This window comes from Dromaius novaehollandiae, chromosome 6 (assembly GCF_036370855.1).
Source record: "Dromaius novaehollandiae isolate bDroNov1 chromosome 6, bDroNov1.hap1, whole genome shotgun sequence".
NCBI classification, from domain to species: Eukaryota; Metazoa; Chordata; class Aves; order Casuariiformes; family Dromaiidae; genus Dromaius; species Dromaius novaehollandiae.
In genome coordinates, this window is record NC_088103.1 from 44,546,799 (window position 1) to 44,562,948 (window position 16,150).

Genomic DNA, 16,150 nt, shown 5'->3' on the forward strand with positions numbered 1-16,150 from the left:
GCACCACGGCTGTGAGGAGGAATCCGGAGCGACACGCGCAAGCACACCTGAGGCAAATGCGAATGTCTGTAGTCCGCACTCCGCACTCTGCATGCTGAGAGAAACAGTTTCAAAATTAGACAGTAGCCATGTAGTTTATGATCCGAGGTGAAAAACAAACCAGAAGTTATAACCATTCAAACTCCCTATAGAAACATTACTTTCAGGCACTCTGTAGATGTGAGCTCATGATTTACACAGTATCTTCACATGTGTAGTCCAAAACGCATTAACATTACGAACAATTCTCACTGATCGTTACTGATTTTGTTAAATATACCTGAATATCTTCTCACACATATATAATCTAAGCCTGAGAGCTACTGAGAATAAGTGTATTTAGTTTTGATTTGGGTTATATAGAATATGATCTGAAGTCATCAGGAGATCTGCCTTTTAATTTCAGTGGCTGTGGACTGGAATACTCAAGTACAATTTTGTAAAGGTTAATATATGTAAATCCTTTTCCATTTCTTTCTGCAGGAGCGTTTTTTTGTGGTGGCTTAATTTCAAATTCCTCTGGGATGCTGGAGAGTCCATTCTACCCTGGACATTATCCAAGCAATGCTGATTGTGTGTGGGAAATAAACGTAGAGAACAATTTCCGTGTTGTGCTCACATTTAGAGATATTGTGTAAGTTAAGCGATGGTTTCCTGGGCAAATAGCAAAGTCAGAACCTATTTGAAACAGGCAAACTTCCCAGTTTTAAGGGTATTTTCGAGAAAATCAAGCCTTTTCAGGGCAGTTAGAAGATTAAAACAAAAACTGTATTAGTATAGTATTTTGTAGTCACAACAATATATTTGCTACTACTCCATACAAAATGAATAAAATGTCTGCCATGAAAACTTTAAATTCTGAATGATTTTATCATGTGATAAACAATTAAATCAGAATTTATGAAAGACATTTGATGAGATGCTGATGTTTGTTCCCTAGGATGCAAAGCAGCACGCAAAGAAACAGATGCCAGCATGACTACGTTGAAGTCTATGACGGGCCTCTACATTCTTCTCCTCTTCTTGGGAAAATTTGTGCTGGTTCCCTTCGCACGTACACATCATCTTCAAACCTGATGACTGTTCGGTTTCATAGTGATTCTAGATACACATTTAGAGGGTTTCAGGCCCACTACTCTTCCATTCCAGCAGATCACAACACCAGTATGTTCCTTTTCAGAGCAGAACTCTATTTCTCAACAGACAAGCCTGCTTATTGGTTTTGTTTGTGAAATAAGTATTTTTGAATGCTGTTGAACTATTTCTATCCTATTTTTGGAGCTTCACATGCGTGTGAATGTTGAAGCTGATCTAAAACACATGTGAACTTAATCAACATTTATGCTTCTGCAGTCCTTGCTATGAATAGTACTCACAGGATTGGTACCACTGAATAAACATAGATTGGAGAAAATGGCCAAATGCATGGACTATGATCCAGTGTCTTACTCTATTTAACAAGACATTATGTTCCTAAGCAAAATCACAATTGACTTCAACTAGATTTTCACTGTCAAGTGTCTATAATATATCAACTGGGTCTTATATGATTTTTATCACCGACACATTCTGATTACAAAGAGAAAAAAACAGAATTTAGCTTTTTGTTGCAATAGTAACCTAAAGCATACTGGAAATTTTCAAGGCTCTAATGTGTATTGAATGTTAAAGATGTAATGGAAACGAAATGTTGTATGTGAAATATGATGTGCTGGTGTGTGTGTTGCCTACCTTCTAAATTAAGAAAACAACATCTGGTTAAATTACAACTTATAATCATTAAGAAAATCCTGAATCCACAAATATATTGTATCTTCTAGCCCTCTTGTGCTTGCCGGATTACATGCATGCAGTGGTTAGCAGAGACTATCTCCAGTCACAAGGCTACTCTGTGCAGAGTGTCACCATGAGTGATACTCACTGTAGACCAACAGTCACGTCATGGGAAGTTATATTCAACGTTCCCTACAACGGCTGTGGGACAGTACGACAGGTATGTTTAAAGCTGTGTGAATTGCAGGACCCCTTCTGAAATGAGTCATGAAATGTGCATTGTGGTCCATAGTAACTAGAAGAAATGAATGAGAACCAGAAGTTTTTAATGCTTAATCTTTCAGCACCTTGGGGACTCTCTGTGTTTATTAGAAATGAGCTCCTAGGGAGGAAAGCATGGGAGGAAGTTACATGAACTTTCCATGCTGTTATTTGACATTTTTCTCATTTGATGTTATTTGATTTTTTTTCTGAGCCTGATGTGCTTTACCTGACTAATGACATTTTACACTTATACATGCCTCAGTTCATCAGAGTGTTTAAGCCTCCAAAAAATACTTTCACTCCAATAAAACTAGCTGTATACTTTAAAGTAGATATAGTGTTTTAAGTACCGTGCTGATTTAGGATGTTTGTGTGTTACATGATCAGTGTTTTGTACAGATGTTAAATGAGTTGGTCTGCCTTGGATTTAGTGAAGATTTTTTTCCCACTGATTTCCACTGAATTATGTATTCCATAGTCAGGCAGTTTATTTGCAATTTTGTGGGAGCAGAAAAGACCAAAATCAAACTTCTTTGTCCAAAGAGCTTAAGAGAAATGTGCGTTTTTAAATTGTATGTTACTCTATCAAAGCTAAGAATATGGAATGTGACAGAAATGCCATTGCTCATTTTAAATTACACCTTAAACAGGAAAACAATGATACGATCAACTATTCCAACATGATCAAAGCTACCTCTTCTGGTCACATAATCAAGAGGAAAAAAGATCTTCATTTACACATCAGTTGCAAAATGCTCCAGAGCACATGGATGCAAGTAATGTATGTTGCTGAGGATATTGCAGATGTGAATGAAAATCAGTTTGGAAGATATGATGTGAACATAACATTTTATGATTCAGCATCGTTCTCGCAGCCAGTGTATGACTCTCCATACTACATTGACTTGAACCAAAATTTGTTCCTTCAAGCTTCTCTTCACAGCTCTGACAAAGATCTTATGTTGTTTGTGGACTCATGTGTGGCATCACCAGATCCTCATGATTTTAACACTCTCACCTATGATATAATCAAGAGTGGGTAAGAGCTTTCCCAAAAGTCATTAGAAGCATAGCTGTAATAATCTTTCTGCATTTATTATAAAAGAAAAATTTAGATGGTCAGATGTTTAGATGGTTTAGATGTCATTATCTAAAGATTGTTGAAGAGTTTTTGGAGTTTTGTTTTTTATAATATCAGGCTGGAAATAAGAAATGATATTTAGACCTTACTAAAATTTTGTTTCACTGACTTGCTCCTTGCCCTATTTGCAAAACCGAAAGTAGTGGGAGTAAGGTAAATGAGCTACTGAAAACTGGAGGCAGAAGTCTATTGTCATAGGTGCTTAATATTTTAGTAAATCCTGGAAATCTCAGTCAAGCATTAGGCCCATCTTCTATGCCTGGTAAAGCACAGACATTTAGCAAACAGTCTGTTGTCTACTCTTCACCAATTGTATTCTCCTGCCTTTGGTAAAAGGAGCCGCCAGTGCTCTGACTGCTTCATAGGGCTTCAGTATACTTAGACATTCTATAAAAGTTGCATTTCTATCGCTTTTGGTGCTTGGTACATGGTTATTATTTCATTTTGTTTTAATTTATTCCATTACAGCAGGAATGTACATACTTCAGCACTATGCGAATCGATGTAAACTAATTCCCTTTTTCATTTCTTATCTAGATGTGTTAGAGATTCCTCCTTTGCCACATTTTACTCCCCCTACAGCCACCTTGCTCGTTTCAAATTTAATGCCTTTGAGTTTATTAACCGCCACACGTCAGTCTATTTGAAGTGTGAACTGGACGTGTGTAGGCAAAGAGACTATTCCTCTCGCTGCTACCAAGGCTGTATTAGTAGGTCCAAGAGAGACACAAGTTCTGCCCAGGAAACAGTGGATGTTGTTGTTGGACCAGTTCAACTTCGAGAAGGTGGTGCTGAGAGCAGGAGTGCTGGTAATGTCAAATAAGCTTTTTTCATATTTGGTCTAAGACCATTTAAAGTCTTCATGAAAACCATAGCTCTGTATGGCCGCTTCTGACTTCTGTCCCTGAAGTTTGCTTTTGCTAGCTCCACCATAAACATGAAGGGCTTGTTTGCTGGCTCAAATATCTACAAAATCCTTTTTCTTTCAACGCCTTGCAAACCCTCTGTTTTCACCTGCTTATATGAAAAATGCTAACTGCCACAGCTGTCCTGAAGGAGAGGGAGCATGTAACCTGCTTTTGTGCTATAACTTCATTGAACTAATTAGCTCCGATGTAATTGTGTAACACGTAACATCTTGTAAAGCAAGCTCCCAGCCTTCATTAGAAACATTTAGTTCCCTCAGTCGTCTTCTAGTTATGAAGTTTGCTTAGTTAAGTTGTAATCACTACCATATAAAGTCTGTTCAAAAGGTTTAAAGCAACGAAACTGTAAGAAGTTAGTTTATTTCTGGCTCTGATCTAGAAAGCAACCTTTTTAACTTAGCGGCTCTTTGTCCCCTCATCTTTGGTATAACCAGACCAAATACTCTCTGCCTTCACTCACAGGGCTGGACTCTTCTGCTGCTCCTCTCCAGGCGGTTCGCGCTGCTGCTGACAATCCACTCATTGCTGCTGTCGCAGTCCTGGCAGTTGTCGTTTTCATTCTTGCCGGTTTTCTTTTGAGACCTGCACTGAAGAAACCGCTTTCATATAGGATAGCGTGAAATCAAAAGTCAGCATCATCTGCTACATGATTACAGGACAAACCACAAATTCCCGGCTGCCCAAATATTTCATGGACAACAGGCACATAATTGCCGTTTGTAAGAAGCTGTGATATCTTTATCTACAGTAAATCCTAACCTATTACCATGTTTTAAAATTTGTAATCCTAACACCTCTTAGACAATTATGAAATAATTTCAACATTCATTTCACAAGCTGTTTGGTGCAATCATTTTTCTCCTTTGCAATTCTCTTCTCATCCTTCTAGGACCATTTATTTAATACCTCAAAATTTTGTGAGATAGAAGAAAAATATGCATAAGGCATGAATAAATATTTCAAGGTTTATTAGAAGGGAGAAAAATTGCATTTTGGGAGAAGTAATCAGTCATGACTGGAAAGGAATTATAAAAAGGGATCTTACCATGTCAGCTGGAGTTGTGACTACAAAATATTTGTAATTGAAACAATAATAGGTCTGTGATTATTTATAAAATGCAGAAATTTCCAAGCTAAAGTAATCTGTTACATGAGCAATGTAATTTAAAATCAAAGGAAGGAATATTTACAAACCAATATTTCTATTCTGTGTTTCAAATTAATGTCCTTGTGATTAAAATCCAAATGAATGCTTTGCTGTGTTGAAGAGTGTGATCTGTCAGAAGGAAACTTTGCCAAGCAACACACTGAGCCCCTGCTTTTAAATTACTAAAAAGGGAATATGAAAAAATCTTATGTAGGCCTCATAAGGAATGAGCTAATTTTTTTTCTTTTACACATGCAAATTTACAGAAAATGCTTGGGTTTAGGAAGCCATCTGTCATGGGAGATTAGCTCGCTGACACTTGATTCAGAAATGCCTTTTCTTTTGGTTTCTGTTCCTTTCTCCTGGGTATCACACACAAAAGCTCAATGATGCGGGTTGTTCTGGGGACTTCGAAGGACCCACCTATCGGCATTTGCCCCGTCCCTGTGTTCCCTCCGAAACAGACGGCTCGTTTTGTCCCAGCTGTCTTCCACCATCCACTGCTATTGCCAAAGTATCACCAAAGGTGTGGACTTCAGGAGAGGTAACAGGAGCTTCCTAACTACTCCACGCCAAGAAAATCAGCATCTTAGGACATGTAGCAGCTTTCCCTTCTCTGTGCAGGGAAGCTCCAGAGACTGGCACAGGGTGAGAGGTGGGAGGAGGATAGGCCATGGGGCCAATGTCTAAAACAAGCACTTTCAAGAAAAGCAGGATCTATGAAAACAAGTTTCTTGTGTTTTTGTATCACACGGCTGGATTCTCTAGTAAATTATGAACTCTACCAAACCTGGTTGAAAGTTTTCAACAGGTGTAAAAATTCTTAGGGTGGAGGGGACAGGAACAGGCAGGCAGGTGGCCTCCCTTAAAAAAAAAAGGTAAAAATGTAAGGAGTTATAGAACGGCCAGTCTGTGTTCATGCAGACGTGCTTCAGGATCCCAAGTGTGTCTTTGAGTAGTCCAGGACCTTGCAATTCTTTTCCCAAACAGACATCTCAGACTTTGTTTATATGTACATAGGAAAAAGTCCATTACATGTCAGCAAGGAACCGTACTCTACAGCCAGGGTATTTCTCTGCATCATTGCAGAAAATACTTTCTCTCCAATACATGGCTTTCTTGATCATATTTTGAAATACTTCCACATGCTGCTGTAAAGAGTTGTGGAGTATCTGTTTTGTAGGAACACTGGGCATACCTCTATGTGTGTGGTTACAAGAAAATATTTTATAGCGTTAAACTGTAAAGGATGGATTAAAAAAAAGAAAATAATTCCCAATAGCAAAAGTAAAACAAATGTCCAAACCTCACAGAAAAGGCCATGAAAGAGTTTCCTTAGGCTCTCACTGATGGTAGAATGATCTGCACAGCTGAGAGCCCACAGAGCACAGAAATCGTGGGGCCCCAAGAGGCCATCTAGAAAAGGGTTCCCCAAGGATTTTGGTGTAAATACCATTGCTCTTTCCCGTCTCCTGCCAATTCTGCTACCTCCTCACAACAGCCACCTCCCATTCCTGTGAGTGCTGCCATTGCCTTGGCTCCCTGTCACTCCGCACTGTGGCAGTTGTCCCCACAAAGACCTCAGCCTGCTGCCTGACCAGCCATTAGGTCCCTGCTGCTGCCACCTTCCCCCATGCCAGCTGCCCCCACGCCACCCCCTCCCGGGCACCGATACCCTTGCCGCCACCCCACTCAGCTCTAACGTAGCCCACAGATGTTTCCCTAACTTCTTAAAAACCTCCCCTGAAGACTAGGCAATCTCTTCTGGTGCCTAACTGGACTCACCATCAAGCCCGGTGTCCCTGCTGCAAAGGCTGTCTGCAATGCTACCCAAAATTTGTGTGGTTGCAGTTCGAGCCCGTTAGTTCCTGCCCTGTCCCTCCTGGCCACAGAGACTGATTTTATCTCCTTTTTCTTCAAGTAGTTTTTATATATTTGAAGACAGATGTTCATGCATTAAGTTTTCACTTCTCTAGACTAAATGAGTCAAACTTCAAGCTGAGCTGTTAGAGATGTTTTGTTTGCAGTATTTATGGCTGAACTACACAATCCAATCTAAAGGCTCGTCAGATCAGTTGGAAATCTTCCCCTTGACTTCAGTGGCTTTTTGGATACAACCCTAAACTGGGCAAAACTGTAAATCTCATTCAAGAGATTTGAATCTCATTCAGGAGATTTTTCAGGTCTCGGTAAAATGTCACTGAAATGTCAAAAGACACTTCATATCTGCTTACCTGAAGGAAGAGTTATGTTCAATCTTTAACATTTTTGGTTGCTGATCGCAAAAGCATTCTTCAGAAGTTTTCCTTTTTCCTCCCACAATTTGAATGGTTTGTGCTGAGAGGAGTTCAGCTCCTCAGGACACAGCCAGCCTCTCAAAGTGCGTTGCACACAGTCATGAATCAGGCTGAAATATGCTGGAAATACAAACGGCGAAATCCCACATAAACATTCACCACTGATGGTATTCAAATGGAAAACAAGGTCTAGGATTTTTGCCTTTGATGTCCTAGTTGACAACACAGGGATTTAAAACAAAATGTAAACTGCAATAGTTTATTCAGACCTCCCTTTTTTTTGGTTGATTCCTTTTACGTGGGATCATTGTTAGGGGTCAAAGTTTTATGTGTAAAACTCTGCCCCATATTGTAATAGAAACGGACCCCTGGGTTCAACAAATGTGACTCATCTCCTTAGACCGCTTCCAGTTAGGTGGTTAGAAATGGTTGGTTTTCCACCATCACTGGTGGTGAATAACTCGGCAAATAGTAAATTCGCCTCCAAAATCAAGGTTCAAGCTGCAGAGCAAGGAAAAATATATTTGACTAACAACATCAGCCTCATTGGCGCGGATCCAGCAGAAGCGACCTTGGCAGGGTACCTGGTGCAGGAGACTGTAGCGGAAGCCCCTGCGGGTGGCTGGGCCAGCACCTCTCCCCGTGCCCTGTGCCTGGCACGTGGGAGTTGCTGGGATGCCCCCGCCGTGCAGGGAAGCTGCTCCACCAGCTCTCCTGAAGCATGACTTGAGAAGGTTTCTTGTGGGGAGAGGATGGACCTAGAGCAATCTGCCTTCAGATACCTGTACATTTTTTTGTCAAAAAAATTGTACAGACTCTACAGGTTTCTGCCGGTGCGCTGTTCCCAGCATAATCATGTAACGTATTTGGCTGGAGCTCGGTTTAAAGCAAAGCTCAAAAACAACATTCTTGTTTGCTTGTTTATAGCTGAATTTCCTGTGCTTTGGTGTCCTGTTTATATTTCTATTCTAACTTTGGAGTATGAAGCAAATAATTTGACTCTGTAGTCCTTCTTCCCAGGAACATAGTATAAAAATATTTATAGTTGGGTATAAATAAACGTTTTGTTTCTGGATCCCACAGCTAACCAATAGACTCATTTTTGAGTAGTTAATAATACATGCCCATGTTTTGCAGATTGAGACTGAAAAAAGAGAGCTAATTTGGTTTTGCAGGGAATGGTAAGAAATGCTATTTTTCATGTTTTCATTATCTTCTCACCATGCTTTGCCATAGAAGCCTACAGATATTCACTGACATCAAGCCTCTGAGTTAAGTAGTTAAGCATAACCCGCTGCTCACTGTTCTAGCTTAGGTGTATTTAATGTCTAAGACTGAACACTTGCATCAAACTCTGAATAAATAGCTAAATGAATGAAATCCAGACATCATTTTCATTTGACTGATAATTATTACTTTTTTCTAAAGTAACTCCATCAGATGCACCAGGGCAAAGACAGGCAAGCTTTTTTTTTACAGAATTGTACGAGAATCTACCGTAAATGGTAAGTCATGCAGAGACCAGCCAGTTCTGGGCTGCTGATTTGTCTAACATGCTTAATAAATCTCCCTCCCCCCACAAAAAAAAATCACTTCCCCTTATTTGTGACAAATTCAGGAAGAAAAGAATCTGCACTTTGTAGAATTTCAATTAAATCCCTTATATTACAAAGAGAACAGATTGTCCTTGTTTATTTGGTTTTTATTCTGTTTGCTTTTATTTTCATGTTTATTTTTAATTTAATTTTTATTTGTTTTAGGAGTTTATTTCTATCTGGAAGACGACCTAGGAGATATTAAAATTCTCACAACAGATAGTGATTTTGGGAAGTTTTCTACCTCAGGTTCAAGAAATGTGACACCAAAACATATTTTAACCAAGTCATGCCCAGCTGAGGAAACCAGTCAGTGGCCCAGCTGTTTCACTCGTGGGAATGAGATCTGTTTTCATTGCCTCAAATAACACTTGGCTCACCTCTTTTGCCCTGAATCGCCTGGTACGCCTCCAAGCAGATTTTTGCCTGTTCTTTCTGAAATAAGTGAATTCGTCATAGGCTATAACGTAGAAACGAATTGCACTGCCACTGTTCTGAGGACACGCCAAGCTGGAATGACCACGGTCTTCCTTTTCGTACCTTTTTTTCTGTTTTCAGAAACTGCCGTTTCAGAGGGGTTGGCTCTCTCTCTTCTCTTTTTTTCTGTATTCAGACCACGAGGGCTGCCTTTGTCCGAGGCTGCATCACGCAAACCCATCGCGCAGCTACCGGGAGAGTCTCCCGGGGCTGTGCCACTGGCTAAAGAGTTCGGGTAAAGGGCGGCTTTTAGAGGGCGGCCGTCAGCCGAGCGCTCCCTGGTAGCCTCAGAGGCCGCGCAGGACCGGGCCGCCGGGCGGGGGGTCGAGTCCGGTACGGCCCTAGCGGGGCTCCCCAGTGACATTCTCGTCGCAGCGCGGGTCAGCTCGGGGGGCGGCGCCCCGCTGGCAGGAGGGAGACCAAAACCTGCCGCTCCGGCTGCTTTTCGAGCCCCCGGGAAGGGCGGGCGGCGGGCGCTTGGGAGCTGCTCGCCGCGCGTGCGGAGCAAACACTCGCTCTGGGGCTGGCGGGCGCTGAACAGGCGCTCCTTGTTTCGCACGCGCTTGCTGGGTCTCTCTAAGGAAGCTATTGTTGAGGAAGACAAGCGAACCCCCCCGCCGGCGCTGCGCGGGATACCGCGGACGTCACCGCTTCCCAAGGGCCGAGAAGTACGAAGGCCAAGAAGCAGCCCGAGGAGCAAGCTGAAAATTAACTATTTAAAGTGCCCAGCTTATACTAAAATACAGATCCAAATTCATGCAGTATTAAGGGGTTTCTTGCGTTGCGTTTTGGAAGAAAGAGTTGTATGTCCTGGCAGCTAAGACGGTCACTTGTCCCTTTTAGCTCTGCACCCACGGGGCCGTGCCCCTTCCCGCGCGCGGGGCTCGCGGAGCTGCGAAGCCCTCTCTGCCCACCCCAGCACAGAAAGCTGCTGAGCGCAGGGGCTTGCCAGTGCGGGAGGGGACATGGAAACTGCCTGGCTCCACTTCGGGACAGTGGGAAAATTGCACCGTGAAAAAAAAAAAATCTGCTGTCATTTTTCACCCGGGTTCATTAATTTTCTCCCTGACTGCATATAACTTGTTCCTCTTGAAGCCAGTGGCTACTATTGGATATGCTGAGGGGAGGGTTTAACCTCCATTTCTTTAGAAAAAAAGGGCTTAAAGCAAAAATTAAGGTAATCGAAAAATCAAGCTATCATAAACAAACTCTTGCCAAAAAAAATTAAGAGGCTGTTTTTGAAAGTTAGAAGCACCTCTGTTGCATGAAATTGCTAACTTAAAATAAATAAGGCTGGTCAAACTGCAGAACACACCCCTTGAAAGCTGCATGCTTATAAATTCGGAAAGGTGTTTTCTCAGCGGCATCAGGAGCACAGGTAAAATGAGGCCTGTGCTGCCCCTCGCCTGGCTGCTGCTGCTGCACGGAGGTTGTCTGCAGGGCTCAGGTACGGTGCCTAGCGCTGCTCCGCGCTGCTCCCTCTCTCTTTTGCTTCCCTGTAAAATCAACAGTGGCAAATTTTCCAACCTGCCTCCAAGCCCACTGCAACCGGTAGACATCTTCGGGGTTCAGTGGGCTTGAAGGACTGAAGGCGCCACTAAATATTTATGTGACTTCGTTTAATATATTATAGGAAACACTCTTCTAAGAACAAATGCACATGATAAGTAATTAATTTTATGTAGCGCACTGGAGGGGTTAGACAAAAATATAATGGCAGATGGAAAGGGGACAGCAGTGAGCAGGTAAGAGCAACATTATTTTTCAGCCCTGCTACCTTCTCACTCCAGGCTGCTCCAGAACCCTGTTAAAAACTGAGGGGGGTCTTTCGCTTCTGGATTCTCAGTTTTACTGATTTAATTTCCTAATGACTCATAGAATATTTAAAAGAAGGGCAAGACATCTCTTCTAAACTGTAAGAGCACCTTCCAAACATTTTTTTCTGTGACAAACACGCACGAAGCTCTTTTTAACTAAGCTGGATCTTAGACATCCAAATCTACCAGAAAAAAATTTTTTTTTCCTCTTCAACACCTATACAGTTCTAATTTGGTAAATTTTATTACTGAAGGAGAAATTTAGTCACAGTCCTGTAGTTTTTGTATGTATACATATATATATGTGTGTTTGTATGTGTGTATGATGCTGCCGCCTGAATGATCCTGCGCGAGGGGAGTGCTCAGTGCTATGTGGTACTGTGCCTGTAAATAATAACGGCGAAATGTGGTTTGATTACAGAGGTTCGAGTCTGAGCTTGATCACAGGGAGGCAGAACTTAAGCAGGCCTCCCCAGGGCTCTGCGGCCCCCCCCGCTCTCGTCCTCGCCCCCCCGCCACCGCAGCGCCGCGCTCGGGTGCTGCACAACACCTGCCGCTGCGGTGCAGGGCGCGTGGTGGTTGCGGTACTTGGCGCGCACCTCGAGCCGGCCAGTTCTAGCATCAGACTAGTGTTTAAAGCAGCAGACGGGGGGATCTGCACATTCGGGCACATTCGCGGGGAGCTGAGTGTGCAGCAGGCTCAGACCACGAGTGATGCAGGTAACAGTCTGGACGTGATCCAGCACCGAGGGGTAGCCCAGTGGTCTCTACCACGTGGCTCTCCGGCTGGAAGCCTTGCAGTCTACATGCACCCAGGGCAAAAGGCATCACCAAGGGGTCCCGGGCACTCAGATTTCCCCCCGTAACCCACATGCTGAGGGCAGTGGCCTGCTATGCTATTCTGAGCACCAGCTTCCTTGTTTAGTCCATCACTGGCCAGAAAAAAACTCAGCACGTCATGCTGGAGTCCGCAGGAGATGGTGTTGTTTTTATGTCAGGGTAACGCTAAATCCATAGACCTGCCATGCAGGCGCACAAATCCTCCACTCCTGGAAGACAAAAAGTCTTTAAAGCCAGGTCTGTAAATGCAGGAGCTCAAGTGCGGTAAGCAGGACAAGTTGGAGCATGCTTTCCTTGCTGCCATGCTCCTCAGAAAGCTGTTGCAAAGCGTTCCCTCAGGTAGCCTGAGCTACAGGTGTCACTGAAAACACAACGGTGCCTCTAGTAATTGCTAGCTACAGTTTGCTTTTTCCTTCCAAAGAACTGTCGCTGAGGCTGGTGAACGGGCAGAACAGATGTCAGGGCCGCGTCGAAGTGTTTCACGGCGGAGCCTGGGGGACAATCTGCGATGACTCCTGGGACACGGCCGACGGCGACGTGGTGTGCGGCCAGCTCGGATGTGGCAGAGCCGCCTCAGCGCCGGGGGAAGCTCATTTCGGTGACGGCACAGGAGAAATTCTCCTGGACGAAGTACAGTGCCGCGGGAATGAAGCCTCCCTCTGGCAGTGCTCCCACAGCGGCTGGGCCATCAACGACTGTCTGCACCAGGAGGATGCTGGAGTCGTCTGCACAGGTGACTTCTGAGTCACGAGTGTCAGCGAGCCATAGCAGGCTATAACCATGTGCCAGGCTGTGGTTCTGGTGCTCCGCGAAAGGCAACTAAACTACCAAAACTGATGTCAAGCTCGTCAGGACATCCCAGAACTGTTCCCCTAGGTTTCAGCAAATACTTCTTAAGCGAGTACTGTACACCACACACTAGCCTTCTCATTTAAAATCTTTAACTAAAGAAACTCTAAGAAGTGAGACACTTATATCTGCTTTTTTTGTAGAGTATAATGCCATTCAGAGGATTATTGACCTTGCTGTTCGCATTGCTTTCTAGCTAAAGGATGAATTCAATTGATTGTTCATAAGCGTCACTGAGAAAAAAAAATAGAAATTTCTTCACAGAATGTAGAAAAATCTTTCATGACTCTTATTTTTCTATGTTCAACTTATATACCACTATACCTTTAGAAAAAAAAAAAAATATTAGCTAATAAGAACAAAATTCCAGTGTACTGAGGGTTGGTTTTGTGTTGTTTTTCTAGCAGCGCAGGTTAACTAAGAATGTTTGTTCTCATTTTGTTTAGTGCAAGTTGTTAAAAATGTGGTATTTCTCACTCTCTTCTCTCTTTTTTTCAGCTTCCATGATGTCTGAAATTCCTGGTAATCTTCATCTTATATATATTTTTCTTCTACTGATCAAGTAAGCTGCTGATCAAGTAATTTTGCCTAATATAGTTGTTTAATAGCAGTGTACAGCTTATGAAGAATATTTGTAAATCCTTTTGTCAACCTCTTCCCCAATATACGATTTTAGTTTATAGATCTCAGACTTTCTGAATATGCATCACTATGAGATTTTTAACAATACCATGCATGGATCCTATCCTGTTGTGTTAGGAACATGCTGTATCTTCAAGTTTTAACTGAATTCACATCAGTCACGATCCCACAATTTTGCATCCAAGAAAAAAAGGTAGTAAGCATTTTAGGTCAATATCTCCTGACTTTGATTTGATAATCAGATCCAGAGCAAAACTAAATCATGGCTAATGTCATCTGTCATTTCGAAGTTCTTATTCTTGCCTTGGATTTGCAACAGCTACCTGAAAACCTGGTGATATGGAAGGGTCCCTGATAAATAACATCCCCTTCTTTTGCCTTCCAAAGAGTTGTCCCTGAGACTGGTGAACGGCCAGAACCGATGCGAGGGCCGTGTTGAAGTCTACTACCAGGACAGCTGGGGAACCATCTGCGACGACTCCTGGGACCTGATGGATGCCCACGTTGTCTGCAGCCAGCTGGGGTGCGGCAAGGCTATTTCTGCCCCTGGAAATGCCAATTTTAGCCAAGGCTCAGGAAATATCCTGCTTGATGATGTGCACTGCAAAGGGAACGAGGCTCACATCTGGGAGTGCCCCAGCAGAGGGTGGTTGGTGCATAACTGCGTGCACCTAGAAGATGCCAGCGCCGTTTGCTCAGGTGCGTTTTACCTGACAGTCCTGCTATGCAAGACAGACCTCAAGCTACATGTCAGTGTAAAAAACACCTTGCAAAAGCCTTCTGCTTTATTCCTCAGGTGCTAAACCTGTGTTCACCCTACATCTAATGTCACATTTCATGTTGGCAGCGGAGCACTGCCAAGGCAGGGCGCTGGCGACAGCATGGGGGAGTCCAGCTCCCCGCGGCCTCGGTGGGAGGGTGGTCCCCAGGCACCCGCGCCGCCTGCTCCCTGGGAAACACTCGCTTCTCCGCACCACGTGGCAGCCCACGAGAACTGCCAGGTGCTGAAGGAAAGTCATTTACTCAACTGTTTTTATATGTCACCTGGTATTTCCTGCTGTCCCTGAGGTGGGGAGGCTCCTTGTCTGCTTGGGAAGGTCAACTTATAACTGGTAAGTCAGGAAATGAAGCCGTCCCGTGGGAGAAATGCCAGCACAGATGCAGAGGGCAGGTCCGAATGATCTTTGCATCGCCTGGCACAGCCTATCTATCTTTGGAAATTTTAACACAAAGCTGTCATTGTGCTAGAGGCAAAATAAATAATGTCCTGTGCAATCACAGGGAGAAACAGCCTGTTGGACATCGATAAACTGAAATCTCTGTGTAATAATCTGTCCTCTTCCTTTTCTAGTTAGTAGAATTAGTATAACCTCCTGTTCTGCTGTATGTATATTAGCAACAGGGCCACAAGCAAATTAGTACCCTGAATTTACACAATATGATGCACCATGGTCTTGAAATGGGAGTCACTGATGCACTTTAGAGGATATTTTAGACCTTTAACTTTTTTCTTTTCACTGTAGTATATCTGAGTTTCTTCATTAACCTGAGTCTTCTAAAAGCCAGCAAGAAATCATTAAAAGAGAAACACTGGCCATCACTGCTCTTTCAGTTTCTCAGTATACTTCTATCTTTCAGTAACATTTCCTCTGTAGTCCTCAGACTTAGCAAATCATATCCCTTGTTTTTATTTCGAGGAACTTATTTTTTTTCCTAGTGTTTATACTATCTCAGTTATAAGACTTTTTTATCACTAACGCTTAGAAAATTCATATTTTCCCCTTGAGCCATAAGTTGATATATTTCAGAAATGATCTGACTTCTGCTGTAGACCTATGTAATAGTCCTGAAACAAGGTGCTTTATTCTTCTTATTACTGTTTCAGTAATGTTTTCAGCATAATGTGCAATATGGCCTTTCATCGATAGATTTAATTGTTTCTGCAGTGATTGAGAATGCTACCTAAAAGTGAACTTCTTTTTCATTCACAGCTTCTACAAGATCTGAAGAATCTGGTAAATATCTTATATTTGCATCATTGCTTTTAATATCAGCAATTTTATGTTTAAAATACATTTGTATAGTTAAGTTCACTAATAGATTTTAACTGAAAAGGCTGGACATTTCTCTCTTCCTATTGGATGTGACTTCCATTTAAAATAATATAGCAGCATAGTCTAGGTATCAGATATATGCCTGGCTTTTTGTTCTATTAGTTTTTAAGAGCAAATAAGGCCAAGAACTTCTCCAAATTACATCCATCTAAATATTAAGTCTAAATAAATGTGGCTTTGCTTTGCATGTACAGAGTCACATGAATGTTCACACGTAAAGTTCACTCTC

General features: G+C 42.6%; 2 protein-coding genes and 1 long non-coding RNA gene across 4 annotated transcripts in view; 2 read left to right on the plus strand and 1 right to left on the minus strand.

Moving 5' to 3' along the window:
• Positions 1-16,150, plus strand: part of DMBT1 (deleted in malignant brain tumors 1) — a 97,277-nt gene that overhangs the window by 3,706 nt on the left and 77,421 nt on the right. Inside the window, exons 4-7 of the mRNA XM_064514465.1 lie at positions 9,796-9,894; positions 12,738-13,049; positions 13,664-13,687; positions 14,195-14,506. Coding sequence (XP_064370535.1) covers positions 9,796-9,894; positions 12,738-13,049; positions 13,664-13,687; positions 14,195-14,506 — 747 coding nt within the window. The remainder of the gene's footprint in view (positions 1-9,795; positions 9,895-12,737; positions 13,050-13,663; positions 13,688-14,194; positions 14,507-16,150) is intronic.
• LOC135328755 (deleted in malignant brain tumors 1 protein-like) lies at positions 86-5,366 on the plus strand. Its single transcript, XM_064514345.1, has 6 exons — positions 86-673; positions 980-1,203; positions 1,860-2,032; positions 2,727-3,115; positions 3,755-4,026; positions 4,606-5,366. Exons 1-6 carry the CDS (start codon positions 564-566, stop codon positions 4,761-4,763), a joined length of 1,326 nt encoding a protein of 441 aa, XP_064370415.1. The 5' UTR covers positions 86-563; the 3' UTR covers positions 4,764-5,366.
• On the minus strand, positions 4,488-10,189 carry LOC135328756 (uncharacterized). 2 transcript variants are annotated; one of them, XR_010389791.1, is made up of 3 exons: positions 9,723-10,189; positions 7,525-7,707; positions 4,488-4,730 (listed from the first exon to the last, which is right to left on the minus strand). It is a non-coding gene; the product is annotated as an uncharacterized LOC135328756 (long non-coding RNA). The 2 variants fall into 2 exon arrangements; XR_010389792.1 differs by having other exon boundaries at positions 9,563-10,189.

What these genes read in the sequence shown, in the direction of transcription:
- LOC135328755 (XM_064514345.1), top strand. Translation starts at nt 564, where the DNA reads ATGCTGGAGAGTCCATTCTACCCTGGACATTATCCAAGCAATGCTGAT. An exon ending in CTCACATTTAGAGATATTGT is followed by an intron (nt 674 to 979) that starts GTAAGTTAAGCG and finishes TTTGTTCCCTAG; the next exon opens with GATGCAAAGCAGCACGCAAA. An exon ending in GCTGTGGGACAGTACGACAG is followed by an intron (nt 2,033 to 2,726) that starts GTATGTTTAAAG and finishes CACCTTAAACAG; the next exon opens with GAAAACAATGATACGATCAA.